This window comes from Dreissena polymorpha, chromosome 12, assembly GCF_020536995.1.
Source record: "Dreissena polymorpha isolate Duluth1 chromosome 12, UMN_Dpol_1.0, whole genome shotgun sequence".
Taxonomy (NCBI): Eukaryota; Metazoa; Mollusca; class Bivalvia; order Myida; family Dreissenidae; genus Dreissena; species Dreissena polymorpha.
Window position 1 is genome coordinate 57,965,412 of NC_068366.1, and position 17,483 is coordinate 57,982,894.

Consider the following 17,483-nt stretch of genomic DNA (forward strand, 5'->3'; position numbering starts at 1 on the left):
GGCCTAGACTCATGAAACTTCATATGTACATTGATAATGACTGGCAGTTGACCCCTATTGATTTTCAGGTCACTAGGTCAAAGGTCAAGGTCACAGTGACTCGAAACAGAAAAATGGTTTCGGATGATAACTCAAGAATGCTTAGGCCTAGGATCATGAAAATTCATAGGTACATTGATCATGACTGGCAGATGACCCCCATTGATTTTCAGATCATTAGGTCAAAGGTCAAGGTCACAGTGACTCAAAACAGAAAAATGGTTTCGGGATGATAACTCAAGAACGCTTAGGCCTAGGATCATGAAACTTCATAGGTACATTGATCATGACTGGCAGATGACTCCTATCGATTTTCAGGTCACTAGGTCAAAGGTCAAGGTCACAGTGACAAAAAACGGATTCACACAATGGTTGCCACTACAACTGACAGCCCATTTGGGGGGCATGCGTGTTTTACACAGCCCTTGTTTTGTGCTGCATCCATCTGTCATAAATTTGTACATGATAATTTTGACAAAGAATATAAAATAAATTATATCTTACTTTTTAGAAGATACATCTATGCTGTGTGCTAGACTGATGAAGAGGTTTCTTTCAAACAGGGATATTCTCATATTGTACCTTTCTTTGCATCGACTTACATCCATTAAAAACTTATCAACAAGTACATTTCCTAAATTGTTTGAGCATCTTTTTTTGAGAGGGGGGGGGGGGGCTAAAATTAGTATTGCCATATGCCTGATGAAAATGTTTGATCTAAGCATTGAAAGGACTTGAAGTTTGTTTTTTTTTAAGTTTGTCAAAGTCTGGAAAAGCATTCAACTTTGCTAGACTTCCTGTGTAGTGCAAAAATCTGGTAAAAATACAAAATCCATCTACATGGTGTGCACATGTCGAGACTTTGAAAAGGCCGTTTTATGATTGACTTTAAGTGCATTTTCTTCAGAATAATCTAATTACTAGCAAGGTCCAGACTCTTGGTGAATGAATTATTAATATGGGAACTCTGGCCTGGAGTCTTGTCCTGTTGTGTGTTTTCATGGTAGCTTGCTGACATGCTCAAAGTTTGGTGCATGCTTGGGACAAAGGGCTGGAAACCAGCTGAGATTTCAGTGCCTTTCAAAGGATTTTTGTCTGGTGCCCTTGTCCTGGTAGGGGTGAGTTTCAGACACCTTAGGGGAAGGGACGCTTAATCAGTGTTTAAGGGGGAGCTTAATTTGCTTGCAGGAAACAGATTATAATTGGCTTGCAGGAAGGGGATCTTAATTGGCCTGTGTGGAGGGGATCTTAATTGGCCTGCAAAAGAAATTTGTATTGTGATTTATTTGTGCTGGATAGGTTATTATCACCAATAGTGCACTATAACTTAAAGGAAAAGATCTGAATTGTTGAGCAACAAATATTTGAAAATGGTCGTCTAAGTACTTTGACCGTGTTATAGTAGTACATGTACATTATTACAGTGAATAATATGCCAAAAAACCGTTTTAAATTTAACCGTAGATGGGTCAAATACATATGAGCGTCATTCTGTGAAAAGGGGGTTTAATACATGTGTGTAAAGTATTTCTCATATTAGCCTGTGCAGTCTGCACAGGCTAATTAGGGATGACACTATATGCTTTTATTGTACTTTTCGTTTTGAACGAAGACTCTTCTTGAAGAAAATGCAGTTTAGGCGGAAAGTGTCATCCCTGATTAACGTGTGCAGACTGCACAGGCTAATCTGGGACAACACTTTATGCACATGGATTCATTTTATTTTCTCTGAGCGCAATTCATATAGTGAAATTCTACGTCCATGCGTATGTTTACAGGTAATCCTGGAAGCATGTCAAGACCGACAGCACTGCCACCTGGTGGCCAGTTCCAAGACCTTCCAACAGGACCCATGTCCCGGCACACGGAAATACCTCGAGGTCGCATACAAGTGTCGACCAAGTAAGTCTATTAAAATACAAGTGGAAATATGAGTATAGGTCACACATGTCTAAAATGGTTGTTTCTGTCAAAGTCAGTTAGCATGGCTATAAAATCCCACTGCTTTGCTGGAATTGTTCCTGGAAAATATATCAAAAATACTATTCGGGTCTGGCAGCCCATATTTAGATCAGTCGGAGTCTTTACAGTGTTATTTTACAGTTTGTGGAGCCATAATTCAGCCCTTTTTCCCAATCTCAGAAAGTAAATTATTTTTTTTCAAATGAGTGCCTTCAATTACCAATTTAAGGTTTGCAAACAAATATTTTGTATTTATTTATTTGAACATTTACTTCATCAAGCCTTTTAAGTTGAACCCAAGTATATAATATTGAAAACACCATTATTAAAGTACTACCAATTTCCCAATTTTCGTCAAAACATTGCAAATGCCCTCTATTCATAGAGCTTGCCCCTTATTATCCCCCGCCAGAGGCGGAGGGATATTGTTTTGGCGTTGTCCGTCCGTCCGTCCGGCTGTCCGTCCGTCCGGCACTTTTGTGTCCGGAGCCATATCTTGGAACTGCTTTGGCGGATTTCATTGAAACTTGGTATGAGTATATATATGCATAAGAGGATGATGCACGCCAAATTGCATTGTACACCATCTGTTAAAAACAGAGTTATGGCCCTTTGTATCTTGAAAAAATGCTTTTTACTATAGGCACTTTTGTGTCCGGAGCCATATCTTGGAAATGCTTTGGTGGATTTCATTGAAACTTGGTATGAGTATATATATGCATAAGAGGATGATGCACGCCAAATGGCATTGTACACCATCTGTTAAAAACAGAGTTATGACCCTTTGTATCTTGAAAAAATGCTTTTTACTATAGGCACTTTTGTGTCCAGAGCCATATCTTGGAAGTGCTTTGGCGGATTTTTATTGAAACTTGGTATGAGTTTATATATGCATAAGAGGATGATGCACGCCAAATGGCATTGTATACCATCTGTTAAAAACAGAGTTATGGCCCTTTGTATCTTGAAAAAATGCTTTTTACTATAGGCACTTTTGTGTCCGGAGCCATATCTTGGAAGTGCTTTGGCGGATTTCATTGAAACTTGGTATGAGTATATATATGCATAAGAGGATGATGCACGCCAAATGGCATTGTACACCATCTGTTAAAGACAGAGTTATGACCCTTTATATCTTGAAAAAATGCTTTTTACTATGGGCACTTTTGTGTCCGGAGCCATATCTTGGAAGTGCTTTGGCGGATTTCATTGAAACTTGGTATGAGTATATATATGCATAAGAGGATGATGCACGCCAAATTGCATTGTATACCATCTGTTAAAAACAGAGTTATGGCCCTTTGTATCTTGAAAAAATGCTTTTTACTATAGGCACTTTTGTGTCCGGAGCCATATCTTGGAAGTGCTTTGGCGGATTTCATTGAAACTTGGTATGAGTATATATCCCCCGCCTCCTCCGTCCGTCCATCTGTCAGTATGTTCATCCGTCCGATTTGCACCCATCCTCAAACAAAGCATATGTTGCGGGGGATATCAATTCTACGAATTTGCTTGTTTATCAGGTTCTTGTCTTTATACATGATTAGACAGTTTGTAATGCTTGACTCTGTATAATGGATTGATCACAATGTATGCTACAGTATTTATTATCCTACGGTCTTTATCTTAACAAATGCGTCTGGGCGCAATGCAAATCACAAAGGGGGCGCGTTTATTTCACACCCCCTTTAGGTATAATAAGAAGTGAGAACTGTAACAGTACGTGTGGCTGAGATTGCAACAGTGTTAATGAGTGAAGGTTTATGGTTACGGTAGATACCATATTAACCAGACCAAAATATTTTCTTGTTGAATTGGGCCTAGCAATAAAAAAAATCAGGAGAAGATATGCAGATAATAAGGATTGTGTTCACACATAAAACGCACATCCAGGGTGATTGCTAATATTTGAACTTTTGAGCGGCGGAGGAATGTCAACAACTTTAGCAACACAATTAAGAGATCCTAAATCTAATTTTTACTAAGTTAAGGTCTGCATTGTGTCTACACGAGGTGATGTAGCATTATCTACCCGGTATGTATAAAATGTAAGCCCTGTGCTTCGGCCCAGTGTACTGCATAGTGAACAACCTGGGTAGATCCGTATTTTAAACGCATGGTGTCAAAAACAAATGGTTACATGAATTTGACATTTAAAACTGAAAACACCGATACAAGAACAAAATCGTCTGCATGTTGGAGTTTAATCCTGTTAAACATGGATATGTTCCAAATATATATGTTATTATTATTATTATTAAAATTTTATTTCTATAAGGTTCTTGCCAATAACCTTGTTGATAAAAAAAGAATTCTCCCTCAATAAAATGCAATTACTTTACCCCTTAGCAGCTGAAAAATGGGGGCACTATTATTTTGATCACTCCTTCATTTTATTATACGATAGGGGCGCATTAATTAGGGCAGGAGCGTTTATTAGGATAAAGACGGTATGTGCGTACATGTGGGGGTAATATGTAATATTGATGGCTGATATTTTCCTGCAAAAAAACATCATGACCGCTTCATTTCACAATTTATTTTGAGAAAAATAATGTTATGCTAGGGGTGGCTGTGACCGAAGTGAAATTTAAGTTGATTACAAAGTTATAAAGGGTGACCAGGTTTAGGCACCTGGCAGCCGTACAGGCGAGTGGCTTTGTTAGTTACTGCTCTGTCAACTTAGTTTTGTTTACATAAAAATGCTTGTGTTTCTCCAACACTTTTTGTTTGTTTGACCATGTGACAGCGATAAACAGTACATGTATATGGTAAGTTTATCTGTTACTTTGATTGAAAGCTGACGAGCAGTCAATATTATTGATAAAACTTTATATATGGGTAAATGTCTTTGTTATTTCGTAATAAGTAAAAATACACATTAAAATACATTAGAGGCATGATAATCATCATCTCTTAAACTGATTTCCTAGTGTTTCAATGAAAGTTTTAATCAGAAATGTTTGGTCCAATTAAAAAATGCAAAGATTTCATGTGTTTTTCAAATTGTGAATTCTCATGTCTCACTCTGACATTGTCAGCCGTCATAACAAGGTGCTTTTATCCTTTCAGATGAGTTTTTCAGTGAGACCGTTTGCGAGGGTGACCAGCTGGAATTGCGATGTAGCCAGTCTACACGTATTGCCATATCCACAGGAATCTTCGGAAGGGCAAATGTTGGCGACCTGAAATGCCCTGAACTTCTTAGAAATACCTCAGCAACAAAAACAAGTAAGTAGGAGGCTGAATAAACATAGCAAAGTTTTGGAGGTAAACTATTGTATCCACTTATCACTTCATGAAGAAAATACATTTGTTGCATATTCAATCCTTGATTGAAACAAGCATTTAAATAAACGCAGATTAAGAAAGTCAGTGGAAATTGAATTGAAACAAGCTTCTAAATAAACACAGATTATAGAATCTAGGTATCCAATGGTTTTGGCAGGTGTTAGACATGACTCTAATGGTGCACTTCAAAACAGTGTTGAATCTTTGTTTATAAAGCCTTAAATGAAAAATAAGATAAACAATTTGGTGATTTAAACCGTGATGAAGTAATGGCTCTTATAAATTAAACATTTATTTTCTATTGGTTGTTGATATTTGAGCCTTGCTCTGTTAAAACAGGTTTAATGCATTTAAGTGAAGCCTGTGGGGATTGCACAGGCTAATCTGGGACAACACTTTCTGTCTAGACTGTATTTTCACAAAGAGGAGAAAAGCATAAAGTGTCGTCCCTGTTTTATAAGTATTTTAGGGTTGGAAATGCAGCCTTTAAAACTTAAATCTGGTAAGAAAAGTCTAAAATTTATTTTGTTTGTCTAAGGGACTACCAATGCGTGAAAGTGTGAATCTGACTGGTTAAGGGTTAAAACTAAAGAACAATTCTGGGCTCTTTGAATTGTGGATTTTTAATTGTATTTAAAAAAATAAAATTTGATTAGGTTTTAGTATAACAGTACATTATTATCACATGTATAGGACAAAGTGTAATACCAGCCTGTAAATTAAACAATAGAAACGATTGTTATGCAAGCAGTCTATTTCACTGTAACTGATTGGGTCTGACTACAAAGTGTCAAGTTAACTTGTTTGACGATAAACACATTAAAAAAATAATCAATTTACCAATTAGTTGCAATCAATTTTAATCGTTATTATTATTTAGCATAACTTCAGTATGTGTAGGTTCCAATTTACAAAGGGGGCAAATACCAGTTAATTTTGTAAGGGGGACTGAATGGTAACTTAAAAATGTTAACTTTGCAACATGGACATTTTTGGGCTGTGCAGATTAATAATTTCAAAGCCAATTTATTAAAAATGGTAGCATTCAATATACAGCATAGGCAGGTAAATAGTAAAAGTATCAATAAAGTGCATTCGTAATTTAGAGATTGTTAACTGGTAGTTTAATAATGGTATTTTAAATTTCTATCAGTAAGTTTCAGGCCTTACATACCGTAAAAATGCAGTTATAAGTCTACCCCCTCATAAGTCGGGGGGTAAAAAATGATACGAAAATTGGAGATTTTGAATATGTCCAAGTCATAAGTCGAGTCAGAAATTGTCTGTGCAAGAATTTCATAAACAGATGCAATTTTAAATGTACTGGAAGTTTTTATTCTATACATAGACCATGACGTCAATATAGCACTGTGCGACGTAGACATAGCGGACACGTGTATTATGTACTTTGTTTAATATAATCAATACGATATATATTTAGGAAATCGAAAATAATATATGAAAATATAGACAAGCAAATCATAATGAACCACATAAAAACAAAGACAACATAGGAAACCAGAACTTATATATATATGTACATCGTAATTTACACATCAACGACATACGAAACACCAAACTCGCGTTCAGCAGCACTATTATTAATTGATTGCTCTGCAAATTCTATCACGCGTATTTTAAACGTATTGTCATATGCATTGCGTTGGCTTTTTCGAGGCATTTTCACAAATCAAAGTCAAATTAATAAATTATAATTATAAAGTTTGCACTAAATTGTCCACGCTAGTTATAATCCACAAACTTATAATCCGATGACACACTCTGATCACTGTAATCAAATCTTTGTAATTTTAATCTGGCTATCAAAACAATTGATTAGTTCCTCGATAAACACGTTTTATGACAATGATTGACATAACCAATAGACCGCTAACTCCACCTTTGTTCTACATAATAGTTTCAAAGGCGGAGCTATGCACGTGCTCAAACATAATTGGACGATTACCAGTGAATAACAAACTCGCAATTGGTTAAACATGTCGCTTCACAAATTAAAGAAATTTTATTTTATCGGCGAGAAGGGTGATCCTTTATGGCTTCTTGACAGGAAGCGGTTTTCCTTTGATGTCAAACTGTAAATTCACACAGGTTGCCAATTCTCGCTCTACTTTAAAAATGACTCGATCTTTTGTTTACACGTTCAGTTGTAAAAAAACACACCTGCTTACATGAAAACTTTGGATTAAATTATGAAAATAAAAACAAGGGAAATGTTTCGGCACACTGTGGTTATATTATTGGTAAGTATCAGTTAAAAGAGGAAATTTTGTGTGTCGTATTTCAACAAGTTTTCTATACAACAACGACAACGACTTTAACCATTTCCGCGGGGATCGATCTTAATTGAATGTCATCATTATTTTTCATGGACGACCTCATAAGTCGAGACTGTAAATTTAACCAATTTTTTGTGGAAAAAAATCTCGACTTATGACTGCATTTTGACGGTACCTATTATATCTGTAGAACATTATGTAAGACGCAATGCCATTTGGAAATAAAGGTATGCTATATAATTGTGTAACATGACGGCATATGTTAAAACATTTGTTTATTGTCAACAGTTATGATCACAACGGGATGTCATTAGGAGTGAGTATATAATTTGTTGAGTTCCATGAAAGTCAAAGGACCCAGCGCCATAATTATGCACATTGAGTGCTGATAAGCCCTTTAAACAAAGTGCAAATGACTGCATGCAAACAACAGTCTGTTCAAGATGTATCTGTGTGATTAAGAGAAAATCTGAATCTCATACCAGACCACAAACTGATCATATACAATTCTATTGTGGCAGTTTATTATATTTATTTAACTTTTAACAAAACAAATACCATAACACCACTTGATTGTATTGAATTCAATTTCAATTTTGTTTAGATGTATTTAAGTTTTTCACTACAAAACACCCTATTACACCAACTACTTGTATTGAATACAATTTCGACTGTTCCGTTCCAGCATGCCGGTCCAAGACAGCAGTTGACGAGCTGGTTCGGCTCTGTCATGGAAAGAAACGGTGCATGCTGCACGCGGAGGAGTATGTGTTTGGTAACCCATGCCCCACAGGCGTCAACAAATACCTCAACGTAGTCTACACATGTGGTGAGTAAGCATGGTTTAATCCTTTGCATGCTGGGATATTTGTCATCTGCTAAAATGTCGTCTGCTGAATTTGTAAAATAAGCATTTTCTTCATTTTTTTTCAAAGAATACTATCAGAATAGCAAACAGTTTGGAACCAGATGAGATGCCACGTTCTGTGGCGTCTCATCTGGATCCAAACTGTTTGCAAAGTCCTTTAAAATTCGGTTCACGCACTGAAAGGGTTAATCATTTACAACGCAGAAACACACTTTGACGAGTTTGGAGTCCCTCCGTTTCCAACAATAAGATAATGATGAGCAGCACAAAGCATAAATCCTGAACAGACTGCGAGTTACTCACAGGCTGATCTGGTTTTATGCTGTTTGCACATAGCCATTTTTACTTCGCTTCTCAGTTGGAAAGGGTTAAATAGCCAAGGAAATGTTGCAATTAGTTAGATAAGTGCCTTTTTGCATGAAAAACAACATTTTACTCTTCTGAAAATGTAATAAAATGGACACAATAAAAATAAAGTCATGATCATCATGTTGAGATACTAAAAAACAAATGTGCAGTGTCATAACATACATGATGAGATGTACAATGAAGCACGTAACATGAAAACAGGGGCACCTTATTCCATGTAAATGTTGTTTTTTTTGCTCAGCTTCATTATTACACGATTAATTACCCCCAAATATTTTATAAGTAAGTGGACATTTAGCACCAGAACAAAAGCTTGTCTCTAGCCCTGAAATATAATATTACAATTTGCATAACTGTCTAATGTGTCACCCACAAATAGCATGCCCAATTACTTAGCTAATATTGAGACATACATTATACATTTTATGGACCAGCTCATGCTGAGGAATTTGATAAGCTATTTAGCCTATTTGGGCCACCCCAGTTTTTACATTGGGTAAGGTCAGAGGTACGCCAAATGAGTATTCCTAATCACATCTCTAATGAGCCATTAATATGCAGTCAAGTGATTATTTGGCTGGGGTCAAAGCAGTAAAAATGGAGATTTATGGCTTCAACAATGCCTGTGAGGTTGAGAATAACAATAGGGTAGAAAGATTGTTTATAATTCAAGGACATTGTTGTTAACTAAAAACGATGTATTTCTGCAAACAGCGTTTTGAATTTCAAATATGCCTTTTATAGCTTTCAAAGGGTGTTCTACTCTTATTTGATGCAAATATTCTACAAAGACATGACAAAATATCAATTGTTTACTGTTATTTCTTATGTGTGTTTTTGTATTTTGTTGGGGAGATTGTTTTACACATAAGGGAATTACTATAAGTGTTAAATTTCGTAGATTAATTTCCCATGAAGATATTTGTGTTTCAGTAGAATTTTTTTTACTTATTAAAACCTTCTTTATACCTCATTCAAAATTTCGCAATAGTTACCCTAACCTTTTGGGGTTATTGGTGTATTTCTTGGTCAGAAATTCATATTCAAAAACTTAACTATAAAAATGTGTTGTTCTGTATCTAAACCTTCTTCTATTTATGCTTTGTTTAAAATTCACAAAAAAGTATTTCTGCTTTACACACAGGATTCTGTCTTTGTGCCTTATCAAACATTTAGAAATTTGCTTTTTCTGCGTACCATTACATTCAGCATTTAGTATATCTGAATTTTCCGAAATCATGATTAACTTTTCTGAGGTAATTTATCTTTGAGTCCTTTAAAATTGTCTTTATATTTCAAATTCATCAGTCTTCAATGTGAATTTTATTTCTAGTTCCAAAACAGGTGCTAAAACGTCACAGTATTCACACAAAACGAAAGAAGCAGAAAGGCGAGGGTAGTGAAGTGGAGACTAACGACAACAGCCCCTCCCTCATCCACCTCTCCACCACCCACAACAAAGTACCTTCGCACACAACCATGATACAGACAGATATTTTTCCGGCAGGTTTGTGTTTGATTGAAACAAATCCTTATTTCTTAACGCTTTCCCACTTAGAAGCAAAGTGGAAATAGCTATGTGCAAACCGCATAAAACCAGAACAGCCTGTGAGTAACTCATGGTCTGTTCAGAGTTTAAGCTGTTTGCTGCTCACCAGTATCTAAGGATTGGAGATGAAGCCTTAAAAACTTGAATCTAGTAAGAAAGGTTTTAAATTAAATACATCTTTCTAAGGGACAACAAATCCCTGAAAATACGTATCTAAGTGGTAAAGGTTCTAAAGAAGGAATGCTTCATGTATCTGTTTCTCGCATGTAGTACATAATTTTGCGATCTTCTACGATTCTACGAGTGTTTACACTTCTTTAACTGTGATTTGGCAAGGATATTTGGTAGATAAAAACACTTGATATAGTAGTTCATGGCTTGTTGGGAGTGACAGTTCAGAAGTCAGTATATATTACAATGGATTTTCTTGTATTGCAGATTTTTTTTTTCAAATTCTTGTAAACTTGCTGAAGTTGTTTGACAGTAAGATTGACATTTTTAAGGGGGATAATGTAAGTTATTCCACCCACACTAAATTGTTACATTGTTATATATTTCATTAATTTTATAACATGTCAGTTATATTATGTATGGGAGGTCATGGGTTCGATTCAGACAGTGCAATGATTCTTTATTTAGATCTATCCCATAGACACCAAGTACAAGTTGTACCAATAAAACAGACTCGAGAGCGCTACAATGAGCCAAAGGCTTAAATAGGTTTAGATAATAGGTTTAAACTTATTTTTATGCTCCCTCAAAATTTGCTCGCATTTTCATTTTTATGCTCCCCCCAAAAAATTTGGGGGAGCATATAGTCGCCGCTTTGTCTGTCCATGCGTCTGTCTGTCCGTCCGTGCACAATTTTTGTCCGGGCTATTTATCAGCAATTATGACCGGAATTCAATGAAACTTTATGGGAAGCTTCACTACCAAAAGGAGATGTGCATATTATCAGCGGGTTCTGGTCGGATGATTTTTCACAGAGTTATGGCCCTTTGAAATTTTCCATTAACTGTACATATAGTGCAATTCTTGTCAGGGCTATTTCTCAGTAACTAATGACCGTAATTCAATGAAACTTTATGGGAAGCTTCACTACCAAGAGGACATCTGCATATTATCAGCCGGTTCTGGTCGGATAATTTTTCACAAAGTTATGGCCCTTTGAAATTTTCCATTAACTGTACATATAGTGCAATTCTTGTCCTGGCTATTTCTCAGCAACTAATGACCGGAATTCAATAAAACTTTATGGGAAGCTTCACTACCAGAATGAGATGTGCATCTTATCAGCTGGTTCCGGTCGGATAATTTTTCACAGAGTTATGGCCCTTTGAAATTTTCCATTAACTGTACATATAGTGCAATTCTTGTCCGGGATATTTCTCAGCAACTAATGACTGGAATTCAATGAAACTTTATGGGAAGCTTCACCACCAAGAGGAGATGTGCATATTATCAGCCGGTTCTCGTCGGATGATTTTTCACAGAGTTATGGCCCTTTGAAATTTTCTATTGTACATATAGTGCAATTCTTGTCCGAGCTATTTCTCAGCAATTTATTACGGGAATTCAATGAAACTGTATGGGAAGCTTCACTACCAATAGGAGATGTGCATATTATCTGCCGGTTATGGTCGGATGATTTTTCACAGAGTTATGGCCCTTTGATGTACATATAGTGCAACTGTTGTCCGGGCTATTTCTCCCCAACTACTGACTGGAATTCAATGAAGCTTTATGGGAAGCTTAACTACCTTGAAGAGATGCACATGTTATTTGTGGGCTCTTGTTAGATAATTTATTAAGAGAGTTATGGCCCTTTGAAATTTTTAAGTTGCTAAACCATCCATCGTATTATTTTGTCCAAAGTTATGCCCCTCAAGACGTTTCTTTTTATCTGAATATATAGTGCAATATTGTGACAAAAAAAAACTTTGGGGAGCATCAACCGTCTCTGACAGTTTCTTGTTTGTATACTTTTTCACTCTGCTGTTCCTTGGTTTCAGACGCAGCCCCTAATGACAGCTATGGATTCCCACAGGGACCTGGAAATCCTGTTTTAGGGGAGAGCAAGGAAACACAGGGGACAAAAACTGGGCCTAAATATGATATTAGTTCCAAAGACAATAAACTGGAGCCTGGTAAGAGGCTTTTATGTATACATTGGAAACCCTCTAAAATGGACATTAACCCTTTCCCACTCAGAAGCAAAGTGAAAATGGCTATGTGCAAACAGCATAAAACCAGAACAGCCTGCAAGTAACTCGCAGTCTGTTCAGGTTTTATGCTGTTTGCTTCGCGTCAGTAGCTAAGGGTTGGAAATGAAGCCTTTAAAATGTTGAATCTAATAAAAAAGGTTTTTAATTAAAATAAACTTTCTGAGAGACTACAAATGCATGAAAATGTGTATCTTAGTGGTAAAGGGTTCAAAGGAACATGATGTGAATCTTGCTTGGGAAGGCCTCTGGTTATAGACAGGAATGGGTAAAGAGGGAGAACATGATGTGAATCTTGCTTGGGAAGGCCTCTGGTTATAGACAGGAATGGGTAAAGAGGGAGAACATGATGTGAATCTTGCTTGGGAAGGCCTCTGGTTATAGACAGGAATGGGTAAAGAGGGAGAACATGATGTGAATCTTGCTTGGGAAGGCCTCTGGTTATAGACAGGAATGGGTAAAGAGGGAGAACATGATGTGAATCTTGCTTGGGAAGGCCTCTGGTTATAGACAGGAATGGGTAAAGAGGGAGAACATGATGTGAATCTTGCTTGGGAAGGCCTCTGGTTATAGACAGGAATGGGTAAAGAGGGAGAACATGATGTGAATCTTGCTTGGGAAGGCCTCTGGTTATAGACAGGAATGGGTAAAGATGGAGAACATGATGTGAATCTTGCTTGGGAAGGCCTCTGGTTATAGACAGGAATGGGTAAAGAGGGAGAACATGATGTGAATCTTGCTTGGGAAGGCCTCTGGTTATAGACAGGAATGGGTAAAGAAGGAGAACATGATGTGAATCTTGCTTGGGAAGGCCTCTGGTTATAGACAGGAATGGGTAAAGAGGGAGAACATGATGTGAATCTTGCTTGGGAAGGCCTCTGGTTATAGACAGGAATGGGTAAAGAGGGAGAACATGATGTGAATCTTGCTTGGGAAGGCCTCTGGTTATAGACAGGAATGGGTAAAGAGGGAGAACATGATGTGAATCTTGCTTGGGAAGGCCTCTGGTTATAAACAGGAATGGGAAAAGAGGGAGAACATGATGGGAATCTTGCTTGGGAAGGCCTCTGGTTATAGACAGGAATGGGTAAAGAGGGAGAACATGATGTGAATCTTGCTTGGGAAGGCCTCTGGTTATAGACAGGAATGGGTAAAGAGGGAGAACATGATGTGAATCTTGCTTGGGAAGGCCTCTGGTTATAGACAGGAATGGGTAAAGAGGGAGAACATGATGGGAATCTTGCTTGGGAAGGCCTCTGGTTATAGACAGGAATGGGTAAAGAGGGAGAACATGATGGGAATCTTGCTTGGGAAGGCCTCTGGTTATAGACAGGAATGGGTAAAGAGGGAGAACATGATGTGAATCTTGCTTGGGAAGGCCTCTGGTTATAGACAGGAATGGGTAAAGAGGGAGAACATGATGTGAATCTTGCTTGGTAAGGCCTCTGGTTATAGACAGGAATGGGTAAAGAGGGATTCCACTGTGCATATTTTGGTTTATTATAATGAATAGAAGGAAATAACAATTATTGGATTTTATAAATTGATTGCCCGAATCTTGGTAATAAGCATTCAAAATATAGGTCATGTGGTCAAATCTAATAAAAAGCTTGTTTCTACTCTAGAAGCCTCGTTTATTGCTAGATCTTGATAAAAACATGGTCAAAATGTTTTTCTTGACAAAACAAAGCCACTAGATCAAGTCTTTAATTATTGGTGTATTTTTAACTGAGGTGTGCGCTTCAGGGTTATCATGGTCCTATTGTTTATAATCTAAACTTTTAAAGATTTCAGATAGTATGTAGACAGCTGTGTAACTATTTATGAAACATAAAACATAACATAAAATTATAAAAATTATATATTAAAATGCCCACATCAACATTCATAGTCTCAGGCCAAATTTATTGCACTGTGTTAAAATATTTGCTGTCTGTTACTTGGTAAATTTCAGAGTAAGGGTGTATTGTGGCATCATTTTGTTGTTGTTGTTGTTACCAGGTAAGACGACACCTTGTACCAACACAAGTTCCTCCAGAGAGCCGCAGGGTCCTTCAGCAACCAGACTCCTCACAGACTGGTTAAACGCTTTCAATTTTATCATTGGTATGTATTTACTCAGTCACAGACTGGTTTAACGCTTTCAATTTTATCATTGGTATGTATATACTCAGTCACAGACTGGTTGAACGCTTTCAATTTTATCATTGGTATGTATAAACTCAATCACAAACTGGTTGAACACTTTGAAATTTATCACAGGTATATTTATACTGTATTACTGGTTCAATTCTTTCAACTTTGTCATTCATACTATTAATTATTATTGAATATTAAAGGGTATATGAGTTGGCCAATGTTTTTTCGGTTGACACAATTTAATGTGACTTTTAGTTAGCTTATGTCTTTTTTTCTGTTTGTATATATGGATGTTAATATTGTAGTTATTTCTGCTCAAAACTGTTTTTATTACATCTTCATCGAACTTCATAAAGTTGTGAGACTTTTATCAAGTTTGTTTAACAAAACAGACTCAAGAATTGTTGACTTCAGAGGCATATTTGTCATTTCCATCATCCGTTTGCATTTAGATTGTCTTATTAGTGAATTCTGCAGCATGGAGGCAATATATGATCATAAGAAACACAGCCTTCTTTATATACTTAGTCACGCATGGTTTTCATGATTGTTAATATAATTTACATACTTGTCTTCTTCCATTTCAGAAAACAAAGAAAAAGCTGTGCTATATTTAGTGCTAGGTGTTACCTTTGGAGTAATCTCATTGCTATTTCTTGTGATAATACGACTTGCAATAATAAACAAGCGCAAATCGCGAGCGAAACTTGACGTTTCGGAGCCGGCGCACGAAAACCATGCGGCGCCATCCAATCATATTGAGGCTCCAACATTAGAGCGAACAGAGTCTGTTGATCGAATTGAGGTCGTTCGATTTAATCCAATGAGAAGTCGTGATTTTGCTACATGTACGTTACGCAGTGATATAGGAGATAGGAGTTTGACTAACTACTACGGGTGAGTTAATACGTGGAAGGACTGAATCTGTTTGAAAAATGTGTATGTATTATTAACAACGTCAAGAAAGAGTTTCTTCTGGTAGGCTCAAGTTAAATGGAAGCCTAGACAACGGGTTAAGAGGTCAGGCCTTGTGAAGAGCTGAGTTTAGAGAAATCAAAGAGAATGAAAAATTATGTTGAAACTTGAAAAGGATGGTTCGTTTTGCTTAGCAAGGGAGGTAATTCTGTGCTGTGCTATGAGACAAACCTGTTGCAAGTTGTTTCCCTTGCAAGCACTGTGCAACACAACTGAGAAAATGGCTTCACAACTTTTTAAGTACAGTTGTTGATATCCTTGAATGATTTTACATATGCTTTGATCTGTAATGATGTTCACTTTTTCCTAACAAGTATTGTTTTACTTTATTTTTTCTATGCTTATATTTTTACCAAATATTACTCAATTTTCATAGCAGTAATGCCATACATGTTTGATGTTTATTCAAATTTTTGAGAAAACAATGCAGCATTATGAAAATGTAATAACATAACTTAACGGTAAAGTAAAAAAAAGTGTCTACTTATTGACAATTTTAAATTAACATTATCCCGAAAGTGTACCGGGATAGTTGAAAATGAATTAAACCTGTTTTAACCAGTCCTCAAAATGTCTTGCCAGTTATAAACAGGGGAACTTTTATGTAAATAAATGAGTGAGTGTTCTTGTTTAAAACAGTTATCAGTAATGGCAAGGTAAAAATGAATTATGGTAAATGATAGATACTGTGATAATGTTTGGCAATATGCTTATGATAGAAAAGGAAGCCTTTTTAAATTAAAAAATCTGTATATAATTAAGTGCTTCTATTGGATATACTTTTAATCTTATTTTATCATTATTTTAACAAGATTTCATGTTATGGTTTCTTCTATTGTTATTGAAATTGTTAAATTCGTTTAATATGAATATGTTAAATTTTTGCTTGATCTAGAAAGCAACATTTAGTCTGGCCTTAATGAAATAAAATGCCTTTACTTGTTTGAAATACAGGTACATACAATGTGGACATATATTGAGATTTTTGTCCCCTACTGGTGAAACTGGAGGGGACTTATGGTTTGCGCTCTGTCCGTCAGTCTGTCAGTCTGTCTTTCTGTCCGTCACACTTTTCTGGATCCTGCGATAACTTTAAAAGTTTATATTTTTTCATGAAAATTAAAACATGGATAGATGGCAATATGGAGATTATGCACGACATTTCATTTTGTTCCTCATCAATAATTATGGTTGCTATGGCAATAAATAATAAAAAAATCTGACAATGGTGGAGTTTCACCGGTAGGGGACCATATTGCGTGTCAATCTCTTGTTTTTCTTGATGTATGCATCAATTCACACCCATTTTTGTTTATGTTTTCTCCAAATCGTAAACATAAACAGGACACAAATTATGTGAAAATTTCCTGTTTGCTCCAATTGAAAAACCCTACCTATTGCTTGTTTAATCTTCCTCACATCGATTCCAAAGTAATTAGTGAAAAAAAGGCATTTTAACATAATGGTATATTTTACAGTTAAGTCAGTTATTAAAGTTCAATATTTAAAAGTTCAATAGCCTTAAATTACTGAAAGGCTGTATTATTGGTGTATATTGTCTGAACACAAGCACATTTCCGAATCATCCATAACCCTTTGCATGCTGGGGAATTTGTCGTCTGCTAAAATGTCATCTGCTAGATTTCTAAAATTAGCATTTTCTTCATTTTTTTCCAAAGAATACTATCAGAATAGCAAACAGTTTGGATCCTGATGAGCACGTTCTGTGGCGTCTCATCTGGATCCAAACTGTTTGCACAGGCCTTCAAAAT

The 17,483-nt window shown here is 36.3% G+C and overlaps 1 protein-coding gene across 1 annotated transcript in view; it reads left to right on the forward strand.

Annotated features, from left to right (window-relative positions):
• The window catches only part of LOC127853779 (protein eva-1-like), a 120,519-nt gene extending 103,656 nt beyond the window's left edge, over window positions 1-16,863 (forward strand). The window contains exons 3-9 of the mRNA XM_052388548.1: window positions 1,818-1,941; window positions 5,074-5,232; window positions 8,275-8,418; window positions 10,160-10,333; window positions 12,388-12,522; window positions 14,599-14,703; window positions 15,324-16,863. Coding sequence (XP_052244508.1) covers window positions 1,818-1,941; window positions 5,074-5,232; window positions 8,275-8,418; window positions 10,160-10,333; window positions 12,388-12,522; window positions 14,599-14,703; window positions 15,324-15,637 — 1,155 coding nt within the window. The 3' untranslated portion in view covers window positions 15,638-16,863. The remainder of the gene's footprint in view (window positions 1-1,817; window positions 1,942-5,073; window positions 5,233-8,274; window positions 8,419-10,159; window positions 10,334-12,387; window positions 12,523-14,598; window positions 14,704-15,323) is intronic.
• Window positions 16,864-17,483: the final 620 nt, after the last annotated feature.